The 26,344-nt window shown below is 44.9% G+C and overlaps 1 protein-coding gene across 1 annotated transcript in view; it reads right to left on the bottom strand.

Moving 5' to 3' along the window:
• Window positions 1-6,281: 6,281 nt before the first annotated feature.
• LOC115481786 (arylsulfatase A-like) overlaps window positions 6,282-26,344 on the bottom strand; it is a 79,924-nt gene continuing 59,861 nt past the window's right edge. The window contains exons 7-8 of the mRNA XM_030221172.1: window positions 19,402-19,504; window positions 6,282-8,735 (exon numbers count right to left, since the gene is read on the bottom strand). Coding sequence (XP_030077032.1) covers window positions 8,437-8,735; window positions 19,402-19,504 — 402 coding nt within the window. The 3' untranslated portion in view covers window positions 6,282-8,436. The remainder of the gene's footprint in view (window positions 8,736-19,401; window positions 19,505-26,344) is intronic.

Below are 26,344 nucleotides of genomic sequence, written 5' to 3'. Positions count from 1 at the left end.
ATTACGATATCAGCAAATGTATCAGATTCTACAACTGGCAAAAGCAAAATCTCTGTTAAAATTTGAGGGTCACTCCGTTCTCATTGTGGCAGATCTGCATAGAAATACTATAGATAGAAGAAAAAGGTTTCTAGCAATGTGCATGCACTTGAAAAGCCCAGATATGGGCTGTTCTTCCCTGCAACAATGAAAATTACGATTAACATCACAAAATCTTTTGAAGATCCGGATGCACTTTTCATGTGGGTGCTCTCCTTGCCCTCTGGTGGCCAGAACTGGTGGCTGCTATGGACTGTTTTCTGCTGTCTTCCATGTTCCAGACTTCAGTGAGTCCGGTCTGGATGTTCCAGGTTGCCAGCCTTGCTCTGCTGGGTTATTCTGGAACAGCACCAGTGTTGCCAGGTGGGCGGTTTTCCGCGACCCGCCGCGGGAAATTTTTGCCCGCAGCGGGTCGCGGTTTTTTGGGCTTCTTTTTTTTCTTTTCCGCGGTTTTCAGGCGGTTTTTTCGGCCGTGGGGGGCGGGGTTAGTGACGCTTTGGGCGGGGTTAGTGATGTTCTGGGCGGGGCCGATGACGGGGGAGGCGGGGCCGATGACGGCGGGGGCAGGGTTGATGACGGCGGGGGCGGGGGTGATGACGCGGGAGTGGGGGTGTCAGGGGCGGGGTTTGAGTTTGGGCGGGTTTTGGGCTGTTTTTAGGCTGGATTGGGTGGGAAAAAATTTTTCCACCTGGCAACCCTGAACAGCACCCTTACTTGGCTAGTGATTTACTGCAGCTGTGGGTCAGCTGCTGATGGGGCTTATTAGCTTCTGTGAGCCTTGCTTGCCTGGCCTTGGTATCAAAGGTCATCCATGAGTTCCTGGTGGTTTGTTGGAGTTCCTCTGAAAGTTTCCTTTGTGTTGGACCCTGCCTGTTCCTGGACTTTGACTTTGCTTGCTTCCTGTGCCTGTGACCCTTGGCCTGGACCTGGACTTTGCTTTCCGCCTGCCTATAGACTCTGGTTAGTTTATGGATTACCCGTGTTTGCTGCCGGCCCCTTTGACCTTGCTGTGCTACTGGATAATGTTTACTGTCTACTATTAAAGCCTCTTCTAGTTATATTCTGGGGTTCCTGCCTGTTGTGTTCAGCACTGCTCTCTGCTTGGGTGATTTGCCTGCCGCTGCCGCTCCTCGACAGTGGCCCAAGGGTTCACAAACCTAGTTCCTGCTTTGAGAATGTGACAGAATACCAAGGCCATGAGCCCGGCGAAATCGTCCTTCCAGCAGGGTTTCCTGCCCATGACGTTTTCCTCTGTTTGCAATCCGGGTCACAGCCCGGGTGCCGCTCCTAGTTTGGATTTTGATCTTGACCCAGTTTCTGATCTTAATAGTTTTATCACGCTTCATGATTACCGGGAACAACTTCTCTTTGATCCAGCCTTAAGGAATACCCCTGAAGCTGCAGCAGAGAGACAGTGTGTCTGGGGGCTTGGGTTCTCTGCAAACCCAGTCTCTGCTATTGATCCTGCTACCATGCTCTTTGCATACCGCTGCAGACTTCTCTTGAATCCAGCCCTGCGGGATACTCCTGAAACTGACGCTGAAAGAAGGCGTTGTGAAAACCCTAAGCTCAGGGCTTATCAGCAGTTTGTGTGGAGCAGTTTGAGTTCCAGTTCCAACCAAGATACGGACTCTAAGCTGAGTTTCAGCTCCAGCCAAGCTGCTGAGTCCAAGCCGAGTTCCAGCTCCAGTCAAACTTCTGAGCCTGCGCTGAGTTCCAGCCAAGTGCCTGAGTCTGCTCTGGGTTCCTGCTCAGTGCCTGAGGCTGTTTTGAGTGCCAGCCCAGCTGTTCCTGAGTCTGCTCCAAGTTTGAGCTCCAGCCCAGCTGTTCCTGAGTCCGCTCCGAGGTTGAGTTCCAGCCCAGCTGTAGTCCGCTCCGAGGTTGAGTTCCAGCCCAGCTGTTCCTGAGTCCGCTCCGAGTTTGAGTTCCAGCCAAGCTGTTCCTGAGTCCGCTCCGAGGTTGAGTTCCAGCCCAGCTGTTCCTGAGTCCGCTCCGAGTTTGAGTTCCAGCCCAGCTGTTCCTGAGTCTGCTCCGAGTTCAAGTTCCAGCCAAGAACCTGAAGCCAGTCCGAGGTTCAGTCTTGCTTCCAGTCCGAATTCCAGTCCAGCTACCCATGGTCATGTTTTGAAACTCCTCCCTCGGTTTCACCACTGTTACCCATGGAGACCGGAATCTCCCCGGGAGAGTGGGGGGGCCTTGAGGAGGGGGTGACTGCGTTCCATGTGGGTGCTCTCCTTGCCCTCTGGTGGCCAGAACTGGTGGCTGCTATGGACTGTTTTCTGCTGTCTTCCATGTTCCAGACTTCAGTGAGTCCGGTCCGGATGTTCCAGGTTGCCAGCCTTGCTCTGCTGGGTTGTTCTGGAACAGCACCCTTACTTGGCTAGTGATTTACTGCAGCTGTGGGTCAGCTGCTGAGGGGCTTATTAGCTTCTGTGAGCCTTGCTTGCCTGGCCTTGGTATCAAAGGTCATCCATGAGTTCCTGGTGGTTTGTTGGAGTTCCTCTGAAAGTTTCCTTTGTGTTGGACCCTGCCTGTTCCTGGACTTTGACTTTGCTTGCTTCCTGTGCCTGTGACCCTTGGCCTGGACCTGGACTTTGCTTTCCGCCTGCCTATAGACTCTGGTTAGTTTATGGATTACCCGTGTTTGCTGCCGGCCCCTTTGACCTTGCTGTGCTACTGGATAATGTTTACTGTCTACTATTAAAGCCTCTTCTAGTTATATTCTGGGGTTCTTGCCTGTTGTGTTCAGCACTGCTCTCTGCTTGGGTGATTTGCCTGCCGCTGCCGCTCCTCGACAGTGGCCCAAGGGTTCACAAACCTAGTTCCTGCTTTGAGAACGTGACAGGTTACTTGGATCAGCAAGGTTTTTCACCTATGGATGTCTCTGCTAAGAAGTTTTCGTCTACCTCTTGACTTGTTCAAACATTATTCAGGTTTCAGTATATTGTGATTCTGATGTTAGAGTTCTCTTTTACTCATTTCAATTAGAATAAGTTATTACTATATCCTGTTTTACTTATGGGAAGCTGTAGCTTCTCTCTATGGCTGCGAGTTAGGCTTGTGATGGCACTTAAAAAGTTACTTTTCGCTGTTTTTGAAGCTGTTTACTTAATTATTATAATTTTTGTTGACATACAGCTATTGTTATTTTTCAAAAAGCTGAGCTTTATATTCCATTTTTACTTCTATGAGGCTAGGTGTTTTTCACACAATATTGTTTCATTGCCCATGACTTTTACTGCTTTAAATGACCAGTCAACTTAATTTTCTCTCAATCAACATAAAGAGTCTAAACAACTCGTTTAAGAGAAATCAGTTTTGGACTTATATTATAAAACTGTCACCAGAGGTTCTTTTTATTCAAGAAACTCATTTAGATTCTAATTCAGTATGGTTACTCACAAATCAAAAATATATTCTCGGTTCATGTTCTCCAGCAATGGGGAAAAAGAATGGTACTGCTATCTTCCTAAAATCTTCTGTACCTTTCTCTATTATTTCTTCTAATTCTGATTCAGAAGGCAGATGGTCTTATGTTGTCACATCACTTGGATCGTTGCAATTTTTCTTTGGTTGTATTTATGCTCCAACAAATGATGATCCACATTTCTTTTAAAAAATTGCTGAAACTGTAGTAAACTATTCTCATATTCCTATTTTAATTGGCGGAGACTTTAATGTAACTCTGAATCCTATGTTAGATAGAAAATCTACTTGCTTAGCTCCTTCATCTAAATGTAGATCAGGTCTCCTGAAAATTATGGAAGACTTAAATTTTGTATATTTGGAGAATACTAAATCCAACAACTAAAGATTATACTTTTTATTTGATTCCTCATAAATCCTTCTCAAGGATTGATATGTTTTTAGTATCTAGTGAACTAATTTCAGACATTACTGCTGCAAGTATCTTAACAATGATTATTTCAGATCACGCACCTATACGCTTGTCACTATCAAGTGTAGGTCCTGAAAAGCCTCTTATAGTTTGGAGATTTAATGCAAAATTAGTTAATGAAGATGGTTTTAAAGAGACTATTATCAAAGGTATTGAAGAGTTTTGCTCTTTTAATAAAATAGAAGATACCTCTTTATGCAATTGGTGGTATGCTTTAAAGGCGTATATAAGAGGTATCATCATAAATTTCACTGCAATGTGGTATAAAAAAACAGAACTATCCATTCTAGAAACAAAAATTAGATCCTTAGAACTTGAATATAGTAACATAGTAGATGACGGCAGAAAAAGACCTGCACGGTCCATCCAGTCTGCCCAACAAGATAAACTCATATGTGCTAGTTTTTTGTGTATACCTTAGCTTGATTTGTACCTGTCTTTTTCAGGGCACAGACCGTATAAGTCCACTCAGTACTATCCCCGCCTCCCAACCACCAGCCCCACCTCCCACCACCGGCTCTGGCACAGACCGTATAATATGCTTCTAACTCAAAATGTAGTGTTTTTCAAACTCTGAGTAAATATCGTTCAGACTATAATTCTACATTATCTAAAGTCTCTTATCACCAAATTGTTATCTTTGGAGCTTATTACTCTGAAAATAATAAAATGGGTCGTATGTTGGCTAATTTGTTGAAAGGAAAAAGGAGCAAAACAAAGGTGGCATTTCTTAGAGACCCAGGTAATAATTCCATAGTCACAAACAATTCCAAAATATTGAAGCTATTTGAAAACTTTTATAACAAGTTATATACCTCAGAGCTATCTGCTTCAGCTCAGACCATTAAAGATTTACCATTCCCTAAATTATCACAACAACAAACACATTTTTTTGATTCACCATTCACAATAAAAGAGATTGAGCAAGACATAAAATATTTGCCATTAAACAAATCTCCTGGTCCAGATGGTTTTACAGCAGAATATTATAAATTGTTTGCTAAATAATTACCTCCACTGTCATTACAACTTTTTTTCTGGTATCTCAGAGAATCACTATGTGAATGGTACATTTATAGAAGCAAAAATTATTGTTCAGCCTAAACCAGATAGAGATTTAACTAGTTTCTAACTATAGGCCAATCTCGTTAATTAATCTAGGAAGTAAGATTTATGCTAAGTTGCTGGCACTCAGGTTATCCAAAGTGTTATCAGAAAGTATTCACCCCGACCAATGTGGTTTTATGCTTAATAGATCCACATGTGATAATGCCAGATTATTTTGTAATATTCTTCTGATGGCTAATCAACATACAAACAAATTGGTAGCCCTTACTTTAGATGCTGAAAAAGCATTTGATAGTGGAATGGAGATATTTGTTCCCGACAATGGAGCATTTTGGATTTGGATCTTCATTCATAAATATGGTGAAATTATTGTATCAGCACCCTAAAACATGTGTTTTTGTTAATAAGTCAACCCCATTTTTTTCAGTGTCCAGAGGACCTAGACAGGGTTGCCCCTTGTCTCCAGTTGTTTAATTTAGCAATAGAACCATTGGAAATAGCATTAGGGAAGATCTACGTATAACAGGATTTAAAATTGAGTCTAGTATTGTTAAATTGTCTCTATATGCTGATGACTTACTTTTGTATACCAACATACCCTTGATACCATATATTTTATCATTGATATCTTCATTCTCTATCATCTCTGGATATAAGATAAATTGGGATAAAACAGAATGCCTTCCATTGCATGATGATATAACAATTCAAGAATTTAGTGTTTTCCCATTCAAAACAAAAATTTCATTTATAAAATATCTGGGTAAATACTTGGGCAGGTCTCTACAAGATACCATTGCTAGAAATATTGCGCTAATCCAGTGACGATCCTAGGTTGGCTGCCACCCGGGGCGGATTGCCAATGCACACCCCCCCCCCCCCGGCGCATCAACCCCGGGTGCATTCTTAGCTGCTGGGAGAAGCCGCATGGCTCTCGGCTCCACTGGCTCCCTCTGCCCCGGAACAGGAAGTAACCTGTTCTGGGGCAGAGGGAGCAGGGAACCAACGGACTCTCTCAGATGCTCTCTCTCACACAGATGCTCTCTCTCTCTCTCTCTCTCTCTCACACACAGACACACTCTCTCTCTCAGACGCGCTCTCTCAGACAGATTCTCTCTCTCTCTCTGACGCTCTTTCTCAGACTCTCTCTCACACAGATGCTCTCTGACAGATGCTCTCTCTCTCAGAAAGACGCTCTCTCTCACTCAGACAGACACTCTCTCTCTCTCTCTTTGAACAATAAGTGATATGGGAAATCACATAAGTCAAACAATAACAAGGTTCAAATTCTGAAGGATCTAATGCTGTTTACACAAAGAACATAGTATATAAACCTGTACTATACACATCAACTGACATTATGTTCATCAACTTTTAAATTACATTTCACAAATAAAAAATCTTGCCCGTTTGCTATTTCATTATATACAACAGAAATTTTGCCCGTTGTAACGGGCTTTACGGCTTGTTGTTTTATAAAGCAATGAGGTCAAATATTACTGCTTCTTGTTGTTCTACACAATATGTATGGGAATTGGATCTCAATGATTCATTGTCAGATACTCAATGGCCTCGTATATGGTTGACTGGCCCAAGGGCATCTTTGTCAGCTGCGTTAATACAATCTCTTTTCTTTATGTATCACAGGGCCCTTTGGACACCTAGAAAGAGTAAATTGTCTGGGTCCTCTAATTATGATCTATGTTGGTATTGCAAAGAAAATACTGGAACTCTTGTACATCTTTTATTAGAATGTCCTAACCTAGTCTTATTTTGGTCAGATGTCTGGGATAAATTAAAAAAGATTTTTGAGTTTCAAGAATCTTTTTTACTTAAGTATATAATCTGGAAGTCCATTTGCATTCCATTTTTTTCTCTCAGAAGATGATAAATCATTGTTTGATTTCTTAGTATCTGTTGCATTGAAATTAATAATATCGCATTGGAAAGATAACTCTCAAGTCAATGTTTTCCTTTTACTATACAAAAATATGAACAGTCTGCTATATATTCTTTGCATGGTCCTAAAACTGGTCTTCAGAAATGGAAAACTTTAGACCTTTTTCTCTCTTCTACTGCTTAGCTTTATAGTTCTTTTTGAACTCAGCTTTGTTTATTTCATTGTGTTGTATTATAGTACGTTTTCTTTCTTTTGAATTTAAAATGTTTGTTGTATCTTTAAAAATTTAATAAAAATATTTACAAAAATAAAATTATTCTCACTAATTATTTTTCTTAAGTACTAAGAATTAGTGCCTTATAGATAGGTCCTAGCACAGGACTGCTTTGGCTTAATGAGCAAGAATACAGAAAGGACCACATCCTTCTGAGAGATATTTATATAACATGATTGGTAATTGTTACTTCATCAAAATTTTTGAAAAGTGTTCCTTGTGTTCAGCAATTATTTGTGAGAGATGAAATATACTTGTCACATATGGTACATTTGGTATTGATGGATGAATTTGATATACTGTCTTTCTGTGGTACAACCATGTGATTTACATTTATTACATGCAGGTACTTTCTCTGTCCCTAGTGGGTTCACAATCTAAGGGGCCCTTTTACAACACAGCAATACAGCTACCGTGGCGTTATCATGCAGCAAATCAGGACTACCGCTGGGCTACCACAGGAGCCCAACGGTAGTTCACACCACCAGCGAATGTCATTTCTGGCACAACAAAATAATTTTTATTTTTGTAGTGCCGGGGCTTATCCAACAGTAATTGGGCAGCGAGTTTTGTTAGCATGGGAGCCCTTACTGTCACCTAAAATGGCTTCCCCCAGAAATGGCTGCGTGCCAATCCCTGTGATTAGTGCAGGGCAATTTCTTTTTCTTGGCTGAAAAGAACCTTTCACCTGCTGCGGTAAAAGGGGGCCTCAGCACATGGCAAATCCATGTGCCGTTGCAGGTCCCCTTTTACTGCAGCATGATGAACGGTGGCCCTTGGTTTTGTACCTGGGGCAATAGAGGGTTAAGTGACTCACACACGGTGACAAGATACTGCAGTGGGAGCTGACCCCACTTCCCCAGGTTTTCAGCCCGTTGCACTAACCGTTAGGCCATTCATCTAGCTCTATCCTGGTCCTCCCCAAGTACTTTTGTTCATGGCGGTGTATATTAAGAGCATATGGTAAGTGTGTACATGGGATGTTCTGTATGAGGGAGATTTTATTTTATGGATACATATACATGAAGCAATTTATTTATGTGATAGAGCAAGAAAGGGGAAAGGATGAGGAACTGGGGTGGGTGAGCAAATCATACAGATCATATAAGCCATGTTATGCTCAGAAGAACTTGAACCTATGTTTTGTTTTGTTACCATACCTACCATGCTGACTTGTTCCTACCAGCCTGTGTATCTTATACAGACTGTAAATTAATCATGACATATAACTTCTCCAGTATTTACTCCTGGAGGTGATCAGGAGCACTGACAACATGTTGGCTTTGGTGAGCAATTTGGGTTACAACAGGGCTCCAGGCTGGAGTCACTCCCTTTGTTCTGATTTTTTCCAAAATTCATTTCCATTTCAAATGTGGCTTTCCTCAGCAGGATCTCCTTCAGAATGGGAATGTACTGTTCCTTATCTTGGCTGAGCAGCAAATTATAATTCTCAGAAGGGTCAGACTCCAGGTCAAAAAGGAGAGGGGGATCATGGGGGGTAGGAGCAACTGCACGTTTACAGTCTGGATCAGGGGTGCCCTCACTGTTGCTGGCTCCTGAAGTCAAAAAAGAAAACTATGTGAATGAAGAGAAGAAGAAAAAGAAGCAACTTTTCATCCTGCCACTATAATAAAATGAATGTATAAAACTTTACAAGATAGGTCAATTATTGGTCACTGGCAAACAGATTAAAAAAAATGTACCAACAGAGGAATTCTGTAAATGGTGCAGTTGCCAAACTTTTGACACAATGACGAGACTTAATGGGTGTTAGGTGCCAAAATAGGGCAGGAACAGCAGTTAGGTGCAACAGTGCACTTAGGTGCCTAATTATAGAAAAGCACCTAAGAGTTCTCATGTGTAATTGTAAAGGTGGCATTCCAATGGGTGGCTCATGAGCATTACGACTATTTTGGCATGCACTTTATAGAATACTAAGGTGGTCAGCTGCTGATTTTAGCCGCCAATAATTATGCCAGCCATAGATATGGAGTAAGTGGTTGCGCTTAAAATTAGGTGCAAAAATGCAGACTTATGCTAGTATTCTATAACAGATTTGGAGCCCAACTCTGTACAGATTCTACTTTCTTTTCCTTCAAAGCTTGCATTAAATTCAGAAAATCAAAGGATAGTTCAGCCTCTAAATTCTAAATCAGCCTTTTTTTTTTTACATAAGGAGGCAAGAAATATCCTTTGATATAGGAGGATAAGACTTTTCAGGAATATTTAAATTTTTCAATATATACTAACTCAAAAGTGCAGCCTGAATCATCAGGACATTTTGAATCTGTAGAAAGTAGGGCTCCAAATCTGTTATAGAATACTAGCATGAGTCTGCAAAAAATAAAATACCTACTGTACCTGAATGTACATCTCTTCAGTAGGCTTCAGGCTATGTTATGATCATTGTTGTCAAGCAGCCCCAGAACCATTACCTCATGTACCAGATCATGAACTCCACTAAGGACTAGGACTAATTTGATTGTCTCTGTTGTTATGTCCTTTAGATTGTAAGCTCTTTTGAGCAGGGACTGTCTCTCTTCATGTTTGACTGTACAGCGCTGCGTAAGTCTGGTAGCGCTTTAGAAATGTTGAGTAGTAGTAGACTAGGTAAAAAATTGTTCCCCCTTTTGTTGGTTCCTAAACCAGCTGCTCCATAAAGCAGTCCTTGATTTCATCAAGGAATATTACCTCCCTGGCATGCCCTGATGTTACATATACCCAGTCAATATTGTAATTGTGTTCCCCAGTTTGTTAGCCTCCCTAATTTCTGATAATATTTCTACATCTGTCTGTTCATGCCAGGTGCATGGCATGGCAGTACACACATATCACTATCCTTTTCCCCTTTACACATGGAATTTCTATCCATAGGGATTCCAAGATGTGTTTTGTGTCCTGTAGAATTTTTAGTATATTCGATTCAAGGCCCTCCTTAACATACAATGCTACCCCTCCAGCAATTCAATCCACCCTATCACTGCGATATAATTTGTACCCTGGCATGACAGTGTCCCACTGGTTATCCTCCTTCCACCAGGTCTCAGAGATGCCTATTATATCTATCTTTTATTTAGTGCAATATATTCTAACTCTCCCATCTTATTTCTTAGGCTTCTGGCATTTGCATATAGACATTTCAAACTATGTTTGTTGTTCCTGTTTACAACTTGCTTAGCAATTGACAACGATAATTTGCAATCTTGAAAATCTGTCTGCTTTTTATTTAAAGATACCTGGAGGTGTATTTTCAAAGCACTTAGACATGTGGAGGGGCATAATCAAACGGGGCGCCCAGGTTTTCCTGAGGGTGCCCTCGCAGGACGTCCCCGTGAAGGGGCGGGGAAACCCGTATTATCGAAACAAGATGGGCGGCCATCTTTCGTTTCGATAATAGGGTCGGGGACGCCCAAATCTCCACATTTAGGTCGACCTTACAGATGGTCATCCCTAGAGATGGTCTTCCCCGATTTTTGGCGATAATGGAAACCGAGGACGCCCATCTCAAAAACGACCAAATCCAAGCCCTTTGGTCATGGGAGGAGCCAGCATTCCTAGTGCACTGGTCCCCCTGACATGCCAGGACACCAACTGGGCACCCTAGGGGGCACTGCAGTGGACTTCAGAAAAAGCTTACCTTGTGTGCTGAGCCCCCCAAAACTCACTCCCCACAACTGTACAACACTACCATAGCCCTTAGAGATGAAGGGGGGCACCTAGATGTGGGTACAGTGGGTTTGTGGTGGGTTTTGGAGGGCTCACATTTACCACCACAAGTTTATCAGGTAGGGTGGGAGGGGGTTAGTGACCACTGGGGGAGTAGGGGGAGGTCATCCCTGATTTCCTCCGGTGGTCATCTGGTCATTTAGGGCACATTTTTGTGGCTTGGTCGTTAAAAAAAAAGACCAAGTCAAGTCGGCCAAGTGTTTGTCAGGGACGCCCTTCTTTTTTCCATTATCGGCTGAGGATGTCCATGTGTTAAGCACACCCCAGTCCCGCCTTCGCTACGTTTCTGACACGCCCCCGGGAACTTTGGTCGTCCCCACGACGGAAAGCAGTTGAGGGCTTTCGATTATGCCGATTTGGGCGACCATAGGAGAAGGACGCCCATCTCCCGACTTGTGTCGAAGGATGGGTGCCCTTCTCTTTTGAAAATGAGCCCAATAGTGTTTGGCCTCAACAGAGGTTATTAGATCCAATTCCAGGAATTTTTCTTCACCTTGGTTTAACTATCAGTTTACAGTCCTTAAAAGATCGATAAAGAAAGTTAAAGAAATTGGAGTTGAAAAAACACTTCCACTAACAAGATTCTTTGGAGGAAGGTAGCAGATGGTTATAAATGAGCAATTCTAGAGGCTAAGAAGACTTATTTTTTTAAAACCCTTTTTAAAGTACCTAGTAGATCTAGGACTGTTTTTTCAATATCCAGGAAAATTTTCACTGCTTCTCTAGGTACTTCAAATACACCTATTTCTTCACTAAATTGTGAATCTCTCTGCTATGGCCTTGTCATCCTTGACCACCCCTTTTACCCCTTGGTCATCCAGTGTTATAACTGATTCTTTTACCAGCTTCTTGCTTTTAATATACCTAAAAAAAAAGGTTTTACTATATGTTTTTGCCTGTAACTCAATCTTCTTTTCAAAGTCTCTCTTTGCCTTCCTTATCAGGCTTTGCATTTGACTTGCCATTCCTTATGCTTTTTCATATTATTTTCAGTTGGATCCTTCTTCCATTTTCAGAAGGATATTCTTTTAGCTCTAATAGCTTCCTTCACTTCACTTTTTAACCATGCAGAATGTCATTTGGCCTTCCTTCCTCCTTCTCCGTCTCCCCCATCTTCCATAACTAACATATCTCTCTCACTGTGTCTTTCCTTATTCCCTCAATGTTCAGCATCTCCCTTCTGTCTTCCTTTGCTTCTTACCCAGTGTCCCCTCCATATCCCCTTCCTCCTCCCCTGTGTCATCCATCTCCCCTCCGGTGCCCTATGCCACCTCATGTCCAGTATTTCTATTTTATTTATAACTTTTTTTTACCATTTTAATGATCAAAGGACATTCAAAATGTCAATATCTTTCCTGGAATCATCAATAAATTTTGTGTCTTAGAGCATGAAGATGAATTAGGATGGTAACCCTTGATCAGTTCTTTCACCTACAGAGGCTTTGAGCTATGAACTACTTTAAATACCAATGCTAACAATTTAAATTTACGTTTTTGAATGGCAAGCCAATGTCTATTCTTCCTAAATAACAATGTAGCAGCCATATTCTGGAGCATTTGAAGCTTCTTAATCACATTAGTCAATATTCCAACATACAAAATATTACAGTAGTTCAACAAACATCCCAATACAGCTTCAATCACTACTCTTAAAGCATTATTCTCTCAATAAGGCTGTAACTGATGAATCATCCCCCAACTGAGTCATTGCTTTTTTACAAACAAAGCTAATATGTTTTTCACATCTAACCATTGAAACCCAAGGAATATTGATATGATTATATTACGGGTCAATACTCAAATCATCAAGACACAGCTTACCCATACCCAAACAAGTCGTGTTGGAGATGTTTACTACTATACCTGATTCATTAAACCATCCCTTTAACTGATCAAGACAGGAATTTAATTCACCAATATAATCTTGTTTATTATAGTTGAGTGGAACCAAAATTTGAATATTATCCCACATATTTAAAAAATCTTAAAATCTAAACCCTATACCAACTGAACTACAGGTTGGAAATAAATATTGAAGAGTAAGAGAGATATAAATGACCTTTGAGGAATTCACCATTCCGACGTAAACAATTTGAGACCTCATGATATCTGCCTTAACTTGTTATCAATAGAAATCAAACAAAATAAAACATGGAAAAGAAAATAAGATGATACCTTTTTTATTGGACATAACTTCATACATTTCTTGATTAGCTTTCGAAGGTTGCCCTTCTTCCTCAGATCGGAAATAAGCAAATGAGGTAGCAGATAGTATATATGAGAGAAACAAAGCATTACTTTGACTGTCTGACAGAGTGGGAGGGTGGGGGTATGCATGGGGACATCAAAGCATTTCATGATGTCTCCATGCATACCCCCACCCTCCCACTCTGTCAAACAGTCAAAGTAATGCTTTGATGTTTCTCTCATATATACTATCTGCTACCTCATTTGCTTATTTCCGATCTGACGAAGAAGGGCAACCTTCGAAAGCTAATCAAGAAATGTATTAAGTTATGTCCGATAAAAAAGGTATCATCTTATTTTCTTTTCCATATTTTATTTTGTTTGATTTCTATTGATAACTTGTCAGAGTGGACTAACACGGCTACCACACCTCTCTGCCTTAACTTGAAAATAATGATCACAAAGAAAGGAGGATAACCACTGAAGAACCTTTCCATTCAACCTTAAATAAATGCAATGCCTCAACAAAAGGATGGGTTCCACAAGATCAAAGACAGAAGAAAGATCCAGGGAGAGCAGCAGCACCAGGACCTTCCTGTCCAGATGAAAATAAATTCAATCCGTCATGGCTACCAACATTGTCTCAGTGTCACAGTGCACTCTGAACCCTCCCAAGCCTTATCTAATAGCCACTGTTCTTCCAAACCCCCCAAATCTGACAAACCACTTCTTTCTCAATTATCTTAACACTAGTAAAAAAGGCCCGTTTCTGTTTGAAAGGAAACAGGCGCTAGCACGGTTTTCCTCTGAGTGTGTATGTTTGAGAGAGTGACTGTGTGAGAGAGGCTTCTGTTCCTGCTGCTGTGCATTCCCCGTGTTGTGCTGATTCGCTGCTCCCTGTATCGTGGCTCCGCCCCTCTCCCTTCTGCCCAATCTGGTTTGGGTTGTGTGACATCACTATTATCTACTCCAACATGATCCACGGTTCCAGGCAGCCTCAGAATGTTGGAGGTGAAAATTATTATATAGGAAGAGTTAGCAGATTAGAGATAGGTCTAAAATCATCATAATTAGATCTATCCACTCCTTCCTCTTTCAAGATAGAAACAACAAGAGCTTTTTTCAATTCTAAAGGCAAAACACCTGGTTGCAAAGATGCTTTAATGGTCCTGGGAGGTAAGCCCCGTGGTTGTCAGCATATCCTTGCCAGGGGCCTGGGACCCTGTCCGATGGTAGAGAAGTCACTCCAAGGAAGAGCTAGGCAGCAGCCATAGCGGAAGGCAAGGCAACTTGGTAGAAGCTGGAGCTGCAGCTGAAGACCAGGTGAACTTGGCTGAAGCTAGAAGCTGGAGCTGAAGACCAGGTGGACTTGGCTGAAACTGGAGCTGAAGACCAGGTGGACTTGGCTGAAGCTGGAGATCAGGAGGGCTTCAGCCAAGTCCGCATGGTCTTCAGCTCCAGCTTCTAGCTTCAGCCAAGTCTGCCTGGTCTTCAGCTCCAGCCAAGTTCACCTAGTATTCAGGCGGACTTGGCTGAAGCTGGAGCTGAAGACCATGCGGACTTTGCTAAATCTGGAATCTGGAGCTGAAGACCAGGCAGACTTGGCTGAAGCTGGAGCTGAAGACCAGGTGGACTAGGCTAAAGCTGGAAGTTGGAGCTGAAAACAGCAACACTGACAAGAAGTCAGAGGCACAGGTGACTACAAGCTATGGAAGTGAAGCAGTATGAATTGCTGGTAGTAGTTGGCATATAGCTGGTTCTTGCGCAAACGGTAAAGTACTAGCTTGACGTGTTTTCGATGTTGCTCCAGGAAGCATGAGAATATCAGGATGTCATCAAGATATAGCAGAATGCATTCATACAGCAGTTCTCGGAAGATGTTGTTGAAAGATTGCAGGAGCATTGGCAAGCCCAAACAGCATTACTAGATATTCATACTGCCCGTCTCTAGTGTTGAAAGTCGTCTTCCATTCATCACCCTCTCTAATGCAGATTAGATTGTAAGTCCCTCAAGATCCAGTTTGATGAAGATATGGGCTCCCTGGAGCCAGTTGAAGAGTTCCATGATAAGCTGTAGAGGGTATTTTTAAAATTTTATTTGATATAGGCTGACATGGCCTCGGTCTCGGGGCGAGAGAATAAACCCTGCTTCTAGGGGACATCTGACTTGGAATCAGGTCAATGGGGCAGTTGTAACTATGGTGTGGTGGCTGTGTCTCAGCGTCGGTGCATTCTGTATAGACCTGGGACAGGCCCTCCATGGCTTCCAATGTACAAGTGGCCACTGCAATAGTGGGTTGCACAACATCCAGGCATCGCACTAAACAGGGCGTACTCCAGGCTGAATCCCAGTTGATACAGGGATTGTGCTTCCGTTACCAAGGAAGGCCCAGTATAAGGGGATTAACTGCTGATTGGAAAACATACAAGGTGATGGCTTCCATGTGAAGCACTCCGATCTTCAGGCATAGAGGAGTTGTCTGTTCCTTAATAATACCTTGTATACTTCCATATACCTAGGAAACAGATATAGGTTTAGGCAGCTCCTGGGTAATGATGGACAGTATATTGAAATGACGGACGAGGGCCTCATCAATAAAGCTGCCCCCCGACCCTGAGTCAATGAAGGCTTCTGTAGAGATTTCTAAGTCCAGTTTAATAGTAGCAGGAACCAGGAGTTGTGTGCGGGGAACTGGTGTGGTGGGACCTTGTCCTGCTTCCCTGGCCAGAACTAGGCTTGTAAGTTTCCCTGCTTCTGGGGGCAATGGTAGGCATAATGGCCTTTCTCCCCACAGTACAGGCAGAGGTCTTGGGCCCATCTGCGTTGCTTCTCCTTCTCCCGGAAGACCCAATCGATCAATCTCCATGGACTCCCCACCCTCGGCCAACAGTGTGGGTTTGCAAACTGGGAGCCAAGTGAAACTGTTTGTGGCCAGTCCGCTGTTCCTGGGCTCATTCACTGAAGCGAACGTCTATGTGGGTACATAGCAGAATGAGATTGTCTAAAGACATCGGGAGGTCCCGCCCGCCAGCTCATCCTTGATCCACAGGGCCAATCACTGCCAAAATACAGCAACCAAAATCTCACTGTTCCACTCCAATTCAGAGACCAAGATTCAGATCCAGATGGTGTACTCACCCAGCGTTTGCAATCCTTGTCGGAAGTTGAGTAGCTCTGAGGCCGCAGAGGAGGCTTTCCCTGGCTCCTCAAAGATTTGTTGGAACTAGGATAAGAACCCAGTCAGGTCATTCAGTATTGGGTCATTGTGTTCCTAAATAGGCGAGGCCCAGGCAAGAGCGGAGCATGTAAGAAGCAAGATAGTGTACGCCACCTTGGCTCTGTTGGACACAAAGTCTCTTGCTTGTAGTTCAAAGACTATTTGGCACTGGTTCAAAAATCCCTGGCAAGATTTGGGATTCCCATCAAAGCACGGGAGAAGGGGTACACAGACACCAGTGGCCCTTGAGGCAGCAGCAGCGCTGGAGGCAGCAACAGGCAGCAAAGCCGCGGCAGGAGGTGCATTCGGGTTTTAGAACTGGTCCATCCTCTGCGTCAAGCCCTGAACGACCCCGGATAGTTGTTGGAACTGAAGGGCCAGCTGCTGTAGAAGCCGTAAGGCTGGTGATTCCGTTGAACTCATGACCTTCACGTTCTGTAATGGTCCTGATAGGTGAGCCCTGTGGCTGTCGGCAGATCCTGACCAGGGGCCCAGGACCCTGTCCAGTGGCAGAGGAGTCACTCCAAGGAAGAGATAGGCAGCAGCCAAAGCGGAAGGCAAGGCGACTTGGTAGAAGCTGGAGCTGAAGACCAGGCGGACTTGGCCAAAGCTGGAAGCTGGAGCTGAAGACCAGGCAGACTTGGCCAAAGCTGGAAGCTGGAGCTGAAGACCAGGCAGACTTGGCTGAAACGGGAAGCTGGAGCAGACTTGGCTGAAGCTGGAAGCTGGAGCTGAAAACAGGATCACTGGCAAGAAGTCAGAGGTGCAGGTGATTGCAAGCTGTGGAAGCGAGGCAGATGCAAAGGCAGGGAAGACCCAGAGCAGTCCACCTATAAGGCTGTGGTGACATCAGAGAGTAACGCCGGCAGAGACCAAACCACCCGGGCATCCAGGAGACTGCACACACTTGCCAGTGTGCCACACAATACCCTGTGGACCCCCCAAACTGACCTCGCCATCCACTGACAGGTAAGTGGTGTTTGCAGCACAGCGCCGACCATGAAATATACATTGGTATGATCTACCAACCACTTCATAAAGAAAAAGGATACATTCAAGGCCCTAATGAATTCTTTTATTTATTCTACCCTCCCTGTTCCTAAGCCACCCTTCCCTGTATCCAGCAGCTCCCCTCCTTCACCCTGTGCTTCCCTATGTCCAGTAGATCTCCTTCCTCCCCTCCTCCGTTTCCAGTAGCTTCCCTTCTTCACCCTACATGAAGACGTAAGTGGTTTTAATAGAGTCAGTTTGATAGCTTGTCCACTTTTATATGAAATTGTGAATGACAGGATGGCTTATCTTAAGAACAGAATGTTGTGTCAGTAAATCTAAAGCTTTAAATATAGGGGCCACCTATATTTGAGGGATGCTATGGTCAAGCTTCTGCTTTATTCAGATTAAGTAATAAACTGACTTCCACTGTATCTTCTTTGTCTGGGAAATCATCTCTTTGTGTTGAACTCCTTAATTTCTTCTGCAAACCTTTCTTTTTTTTTAACTTATAAATTTTTATTGAAACAACATCTTAAGTACAGCATAGAGCATCTGGCTCTGAACAAATTACAACTTATCTTTTATCTTAACAGTTTCTTTCAAACCCTTTTATCCCTCCTTTTTTTAATTCCCCCCTTTTCCCTTCCCTCCCCACCTCAACCCCTCCATTCCCTCTTTACCGCTCCCCCCAATATCTGCAAACCTTTCTTTATGCAGTTCCTTCACTTGCTTACACTTTCTATTCATATTGCCTTGTATATTGGTCACAACTTTATTCATAGCTTGCCTCTTATCCTGATCCTCTGAATGTAGGTTCCCTTGTACAAATCTGTCATGTCTCTTCTGTGATCTGCTTTCCTTTTTTAATGTCTTTAAAAATTTCAGGTGCACATCTTTTGACACTCCATTGTTACCAGTCTCTGCATTCTTTTAGAGGAGACAGTTTGCTTACACAGATACATGCCCATTCTACCCACTCTTTCTATAAGAATCTAAGACACTCACCTGTTAGTCTTTGAAAGTTTAACCTACTTAAACAATATCAGGGATTCAGTTTCCACTATTTGGGAAATCCAATAAATAAAATAAATTTTTGGAAACTTTACTACAGTAAGCCAGTTGTTTTATAAAACAGGAGGAAAAGCCTCAAGAAGCACCTTTGTATGCTCTTTATGGCAAATAGAAGGGCTAGGGCTTCATCATAGGAAAAAACCTCCTGGATTTATTTAATTTACATATTCAGAATTTACATATTCAAAAATTTTTTACGACATCATTAGTGTATAAACCTCATTCCGATGTTATACAAAAAAGTACTTAGCTTTTAGCTTTTTTTCGCCAAACACCTCAATGGTTCCTTCATTCGACTGTTAAGACCGTGGTCGACGTGAGCTCTCGTTTCGCCACTGCTGTCTCAAAACCTCCGGTCTAAAAATCTGTCAAAAGACAAAAAACATGCAGTTTTTGTCTTTTGACAGATTTGACAGGTTTTTAGACCGGAGGTTTTGAGACAGCAGTGGCGAAACGAGAGCTCACGTCGACCACGGTCTTAACAGTCGAATGAAGGAACCATTGAGGTGTTTGGCGAAAAAAAGCTAAAAGCTAAGTACTTTTTTGTATAACATCGGAATGAGGTTTATACACTAATGATGTCGTAAAAAATTTTTGAATATGTAAATTCTGAATATGTAAATTAAATAAATCCAGGAGGTTTTTTCCTATGATGAAGCCCTAGCCCTTCTATTTGCCATAAAGAGCATTCGAAGGTGCTTCTTGAGGTTTTTCCTCCTGTTTTGTAAAACAACTGGCTTACTGTAGTAAAGTCTTTGAAACTTCACATTTCACTGAATTCCTTTGTTTCCAGTCATGAAGAAATGATTTAGCTGAACCTTGAGTAATAATCTTATCAAACAGCAGCTCTCTGTACCAATTAGCCTGAATGAGGCCCCTCAGACAGGCCAAAGAATACTGTCTCTAGCTGTAGTTATCATCTCTTACCACTAGAGGGTAAGAGATGATAACTAAATGAAGCTACTTCTACTCCCTACAGAGCAGAGTGCTGTGTCAGGTAAGTTGTTGCATGATTGTCTGTGATTACCTTTAGTGAAGTAGTGTGCTTTGTATTTCTTGTATCTCACAGCATAGACACCCAGCAGTTCATTGCAGTTCACAGGATAATAAAACATTGTGTTTCTCTTGCTCTGGGAAACAAAGATTAGGTTAGAAATTAACTTTTGCTTGAAGACTGATAAAAAGGTAACTTTTAATTTCACAAATATTTTGAACTTAATAGAAAGGTTTTCATCAGAACTGGCAGATTAAACTCCCCCTCCTCCATACGCTGTGGTTTTGGGGAGCTCTAAATGATGATTTTTCTGGAATAAACTGGGGTTTTTTGGACATAAATGAAGGGATTATTTTGCTGGAATAAACCAGCAGTGGAGAACAAAAGTTACAAACTATAATATGATCTATTAGTGGGTAATCAGGTAATAGCTGTACTCAGACTAGAAGAAACTACAGGGACAAACTGCCGGCTTTTACTGTAGCTAAACATCTATTTACACAATAATATCATTTAGTCTACAGCTGAAAGGGGAAAATATATAAATTGGAAGATATATTAAATGAGGAAGCTGCACTCTTCACCACAACCAGAGAGGGTAGAATTCTGATAAAGTACCTGGCTTCAGAGTGAAATAGAATTAAACAAATTGATAAATAAAACCTATACTTTTGTTTTCTTAGCCTCATCAGAACATAAGTGTTGCCATACTGGAACAGATCAAAGGTCCATCAAGTCCAGTTTTCTGTTTCCAACAGTGGCCAATTCTGGTCACAAGTACCTGGCAAGATCTCAGAAAAAGTAAAACAGATTGTATGCTGCTTATCCTAGAAATAAGCAGTAGATTTTCCCAAGTCCATCTTAATAATGGCTTATGGACTTTATGAAATTATGCAAACATTTTTTAAACCCTAAGCCAACTGCATTTACCACGTTCTCTGGAAACAAATTCCAGAGTTTAATTATACATTGAGTGAAGAAATATTTTCTCTGGTTTGTTTTAAATGTACTACTTAGTAGCTTCATTGTGTGCCCCCTAGTCCTATTATTTTTGGAAAGAGTGAACAAGCAATTCATGTCTCCCCGTTCCACTCCACTCAGTATTTTACAGACTTCTATCATATCTCCCCTCAGCCGTTTCTTCTCCAAGCTGAAGAGCCGTAGCTGTTTTATCCTTTCCATATAGGGAAGTCGTCTCACTCCCTTTATCAACTGTCGCCCTTCTCTGTACCTTTTCTAATTCCGCTAGATGTCTTCACCCTTTGGTTTAGAAGGGAGTCCCTTCCAGGGGCATAGCCAGACACCCAACTTTGTGTGGACCTGAACCCAAAGAGGGTAGGCACAAGAACCTTCCCACCACTCTCCCTCACCAGCGACTGATGGTTTCTCAGTCCCACCCTCAACCCCTCCATAACTTTTCAACCCTTCAGAGTTCTTCATGAGCAATGACTCATGCCTGCTGCTCTCGCCTGCCCAGAACCTCACCTCTGACCTTGTTCTCCCTATGCGAAAACAGGAAGTTGCATCGGAGGTAAGGATCTGGACTGGTGCAGGCAGTGGGTTTTGAGTCTGCTTGCTGCCAGCAAAGCACTGAAGGTTTAAAGAGGTATGGGGAGGATGGGTGATGGAGTTGAGAGATGCTGGAATACCTGTAAGGGAGAGGAGGGAGAAATGACAGTAGATCCAGTGGCGTACCAAGGGGGGAGGGCGGTGGGGGCGGTCCGCCCCGCGTGCACGCCGCTGGGGGGGTGCCGCGCGCCTTTCGGCTCTTTGTTTTCATGCTCCCTTTGCCCCAGATCGCCCGTTCCGGGGGGCGCCGCACCCAGGGGGGGGCGGGGCGCATCGGCGATCCGCCCTGGGTGTCAGCCCCCCTAGGAACGCCACTGAGTAGATCACACTTGTTTTGGGTTTTCCTGGGGGAGGGAGGGAAATGCCACCCACTAACACTTTTCTTCCTCAGGGGGAAGCACTAGTTGCAAGCATTCAGGGAGCAGTAGAGCCTGATTGAGGAAGACTCCTTCCAGATTGGCTGCAGACCAAGAGACCCTCACAAAAGAGGCATGGAGGGGGGTTACATCGCTGGGGGGGGGGGGTTCGGTGATACAGAGAGAGACAGTGAGTGTCCATCTATCCATGTCCTGCATCAGTGTGTGTGTGTGTGTGTGTGTGTGAGATTGTCAGAGAGGGGAGGGGGCGTGTGTGTGTCACAGAGAGATCATGTATGTCACAGAGAGAGATCATGTGTGTGTTTGAAAGTGAGAGAGGGTGGGGCGAAGTCGGACGGTGGGGGCAAGTGTCTGTGTGTATGTGTCACGTTTACAAAGCTGGAACTGGGTTTGTGAGCCCTTGGGCCACTCCCGAGGAGCGGCAGTGGCAGGCAAAACCACTCCACACTAGAGACAGGGCAGATCTCTGACAAACAGTTAGGCTTCACCTGCACCTGGCCGCTTTTCACCAGAAGTTGAGCCCCTGGCTTCAGGTGGCCGGCAGGACTTACTGGACAGGGCTGGGACTGGATATCAGCTAGGCAGCACAGGGACTGAGGGTCAGAGGGAAAAGGAATAAACAGGGACAGCAAGGCAGGGAAAGGACAGGACTGAAAGCTGCGAGCAGCCACTGAAACAGGGAACCAACACAGCTAGACAGGAGACTGAACTAAAGCTGCAAGAAGCCACTGAAGCAGGGAACAAACACAGATAAACCCAGAACTAGGCAAAGACATACAAACAAGACTGGGAAACAAGCAATACAGTCAACAAGCAATACCCTAAACTAAACATAGACTAACTAGAACAGGCAAGACTTCAGGCAAGAACTAGAGCAAGGAAACAAACTCAGGCTGAAGTGCAAAAGCACCAACATACCAGGGCCTTAGACGCAATGCAAAGGCCAAGCAGAGAGTTTCCAAATGGCTAATAAGCCCACCAGCAGTTGAGATTCAGCTGCAACAATCACCAGGCAGCTACGGGTGCTGATCAGGGACAAACAAGAGTAAGTCTGCAGTCTGGAAGATCCGGACCAGACTTCCCTGAAGTCTGGAACGGGTAGGAACAGCAAGACAGTCTATAGCAGTTCATAGCAGCCATCGGTTCTGGCCACCAGAGGGCGAGGTGAGCACAGACGTAACAGTGTGTGATTGAGATTGTGTGTGTGTGTGTGAGAATGTTAAAGGGTGGGGTGGGGCAGGGCTGGTGAACTGGGAGGGGGTGGCAGGGGCTTGGAGGGGGTTTTGCTCCTATGCAGAGTAATCCTTCAGTCTGTGTTGTGGCTGGCTGTCATTATACAAGCATGTTTGTGTGTGTGTGATAGAGATTGTGTGTGTGGTTGTGTGAATGTTAGAGGGGGGGTATGGGACGCCCGTACTGGGAGGGGGTAGCGGGGGGCTTGGAGGGGCGTCAGCTTTGCTGGGGGGGAGTGGTGCAAGTGTGAGAGGGTGGGGCGAACTGGGAGTGCTGGTGTGTGGCAGTGCAGGCGTGTTGGGGGCAGACTGTGGGCTGCTGAACTGGAGGGGGTGGCGGGGGGCTTGGAGGGGGTTTTGCTGCTATGCAGTGTAATCCTTCAGTCTATGTTGTGGCTGGCTGTCACTACTGAAGCATTTTTGAGTGTGTGTGATACAGATTCTGTGTGTGTTTGTGTGAATGTTAGGGGGGGGGTGTGGGACTGCCGAACTGGGAGGGGGTGGCGGGGGGCTTGGAGGGGGGTCAGCATTGCTGGGGGTATGTGGTGAAAGTGTGAGAGGGTGGAGCGAACATGGAGCACGGGTGTGTGGCGGTGCAGGCGCGTTGGGGGCATACCGTGCGTACGGTGGCACTCTTCAGGCTCCCGGGACTCAGCTGCTGCTGTTCGGGTCAGGGTGTCTGCAGGCGGCGGCCGGGACTCAACTACTGCTGTTTGGGATGGAGTAACGTTTGTTTGCGGGTTGAGTCCGTTGGCGCCTCGTGCTTGAGACGTGTCGAGCTTGTTTCCTAGGCAACACGTTGACGTCACTGGAAGGCTTCAGACATTACGAACCGGGATTCAACTTCGTTTGTGTGTGTTTTTTATGTTTTTGGGACTGATCCATTATGAACTTCCTGTGGAGTTTTTAGCAAGAGCTAAGAGTTTTTTTATGCTGATGAAGAAAGTTGGACCCATTATTTTTCTCCTTACCCTATTAATATATCCTAATCCTCACCCCTCCCTATAGCTTAGTGTCATCCCTATCCTACCCCCTACCCATCCCCCCATAGTCTGGCATCTCTCCCCCCCCCCCCACCCTGAAGCACACAAGCATTAAATATAAAACCTTTTGTTTTTTAATGTCCTGGGCACTGCAGAGGCCACCCCCACCCAGGAACCTGTCTACATTAAATATAAAGGTTTTTAAATTTTAAACCTGGGCACTACAGAGACCCCCAAAACCCACCAACATAATGGCTATATATTGTGAGGAATGGGGGGATAAGCAGAAGTGGCAGGGGAGAAAAGGTGCCCTTCTTCCAAAGGGGAAAGAGGGAGACTACAGAAACTACCGATCCCAGAAGGCCGAGCAGGGCCGGGGGAGGGAGGAGAGGAGAAACTACAAGTCCCAGGAGCCTGAGTTGAGGAGGACACAGGAGAGGGAGGACTTGACCTCGCAGAGGAGCCAGGGGGAGGAGGCTGATTGGGAAATGAGATCTGAGGAAGGGAATGAGGAACACCTGCTGGGGGAGGGAGGGACCGAGCATATGGACTGGCAAGTGGGAGAAGAGGTGGGGGAGCAAGAGGAAATGGATATCTCAGCTTTTGCTCGTGGCCAAGAGAGGAGACTGAAGAAAAGTAAGTCCTGGGAAAACACACAGTATGAGTTCTAGACCTGTGCGGGAGGTTGTCAGGAGTGACTGCTGACAAATGAGGGAGGTGGGTCTCTGGGTTTAGCTGAGAAGGCATTGCTAAACCTAGGGGAATTCATACAAGAGTGAGGAGGTTGGGACTGGATATTATTTGAACTGAAAAACTGAACTTTAATGTAGAACTCTGCATTGGGTAGAGCAATGAACTGAAGGGGCCTGTGCCAGGAACAGGACCCATACAGAGGCATTTTTGCTTCTGGTAGCCTGGCTGGGGAGAAGCTAGGGATCATACCGGTGGAGTTACAGGCCGAGAACTGAGAAGGCTTGGTCTGCTCAAAGGTAGAGGACAACTGGCTAGAGTGAACCTAGCAGAAGAAGCCTGGTCTGTGTTTGAATAACCGCTAGGAGGACTACTAGCGGGACAGGAAGCTTACAAGTGGTGGCAGTGGTGGGATCGACCGAGCCCAGGTTCCAGTGAGCCGCAAGCGCGGAGGCTACACCGGGAGTCGCGCCCGAGAGCTGGGGAGCTTGAACCCGAAAGCTGACCAACCTCCAGCTTCTGGTGAGCAGTTTGGGAGCTGGGGGGAGGGCGGGGTAGACAGAAAACTGAGAGTATTGTGAAGAGACCGCACTTGGTTTTTTTTTTCTCTCTTTCTTGGCAGGTGGAGAGTCCGGGCGGTCAGGATGGATCCGAAGGAGATGTTTGCCTTTATGACGCACCAATTCCAAAAACAACAGGAGATGGCACACAAACTTATGGAGGAGTCGTTGGCGGCGTCCAGAGCTCAGCAGCAACCACTTTTGGACCTGTTTCAGGAATTCCTGAGAGCCGGAGGAAGAGTGCCGGGGCCTGGCGAGAGTGGTGCCACTTTTCGGGGCGAAGGGCCAGCTGGACTGGTAGGGCATGCTGGGGTGAACTGGCTTCCGTGGGGAAAGTTGACTGATGCAGATAATATTGAAGATTATCTGGGGGCTTTTGAGAGGGTGGCGGTGGCCGTGGGGTGGCCGCAGGAGCAATGGACAATAAGGCTAGCTCCTGCGCTGTCGGGGGAGGCTTTAGCTGCTTTTCGGGCGCTGCCTACTGGACATATAACCGATTACCCAAGGCTGAAAGCGGCTATTTTGGACAGGTTTGGACTAAGCAAGCAGGCCTACAGGAGGAGGTTTCGGGAATTCAAGTGGGTGGAAGGGGAAACCCCAAGGGTGCTAGCTCAGAAATTAAGAGATTTGGCGGGGAAATGGTTAGAGCCAGAACGACGGTCAATGCAGCAAATAATGGAAGACCTAGTTCTGGAACAGTTCTTGGAGTCCTTGCCCCGGGGGCTGCAAGTAGATTTAATTAAAAGGGGCTGTGGAACCCTTGAGGGAGCAATTCAGAGTATGGATTGCTTCCTAGAGTCCCAGCATTGTGCTCGCAAACTGACCCAGAAAGGGGGGGGTTTGGGTAGTCCTAAGCTGAGTACGGTACCGGAAGTAAAGGCTCTAAGGAGTGGGGAGGGCAGTAAGGTGGACGAGAGAATGTGTTATCGTTGTGGGAGGAAGGGCCATGTGAGGAGGGACTGTGCGGTTAAACTGCAATTGGTGACGGGGGGTAGGAGGGCTGGCGGGCATGAGTTCTGCCAGCAAGTCGAAGTGATGGGGGTGGAGGTGGAGGGACTGTTGGACTCAGGAGCAGATCAAACAATGCTGGCCCAGTCCTTATGGGAACAGATTATGGGGAAGGGAGAGGGAAGAGTGGGGAGGAGGGGACGAGAGGTCACAATACAATGTGTGCATGGGGCTGCTAGTAGATACCCGCTGCGGCATGTTAGGATAGTAGGTCCTTTGGGAGCGCATTGGGTCTGGGTGGCGGTGCTGCCTAGGTTGCCGCAAGCTCTTATTTTGGGAAGGGATTGGCCACCATTTTCGGAGTATTTAAGAGAGAGAAAAGGTTTAGTGGTTACCCGGTCACAGCGGAAGGGGGAGGCGGGGCAGGAGCAGTCTTTATCTCATATATTTCCTTTTCAGATGGAGGTATTGGGGGATCCAGGGAAAACCAGAGATACAGGGGGGCATAAGAAGACAGGTCAGCGTCAGAGAGCCTTATCTATGAAAGAACTGGAGCAGGAGACAGATTTCCCTGAGGAGGCAGGCGAGGTAAGGGAGCAGTTCCCTTCTTTTGAGAG

Source organism: Microcaecilia unicolor, chromosome 1 (assembly GCF_901765095.1).
Source record: "Microcaecilia unicolor chromosome 1, aMicUni1.1, whole genome shotgun sequence".
In the NCBI taxonomy this organism is placed as follows: Eukaryota; Metazoa; Chordata; class Amphibia; order Gymnophiona; family Siphonopidae; genus Microcaecilia; species Microcaecilia unicolor.
Note: the sequence above shows the minus strand (reverse complement) of the source record. Positions and strands in the feature narration are given on the sequence as shown.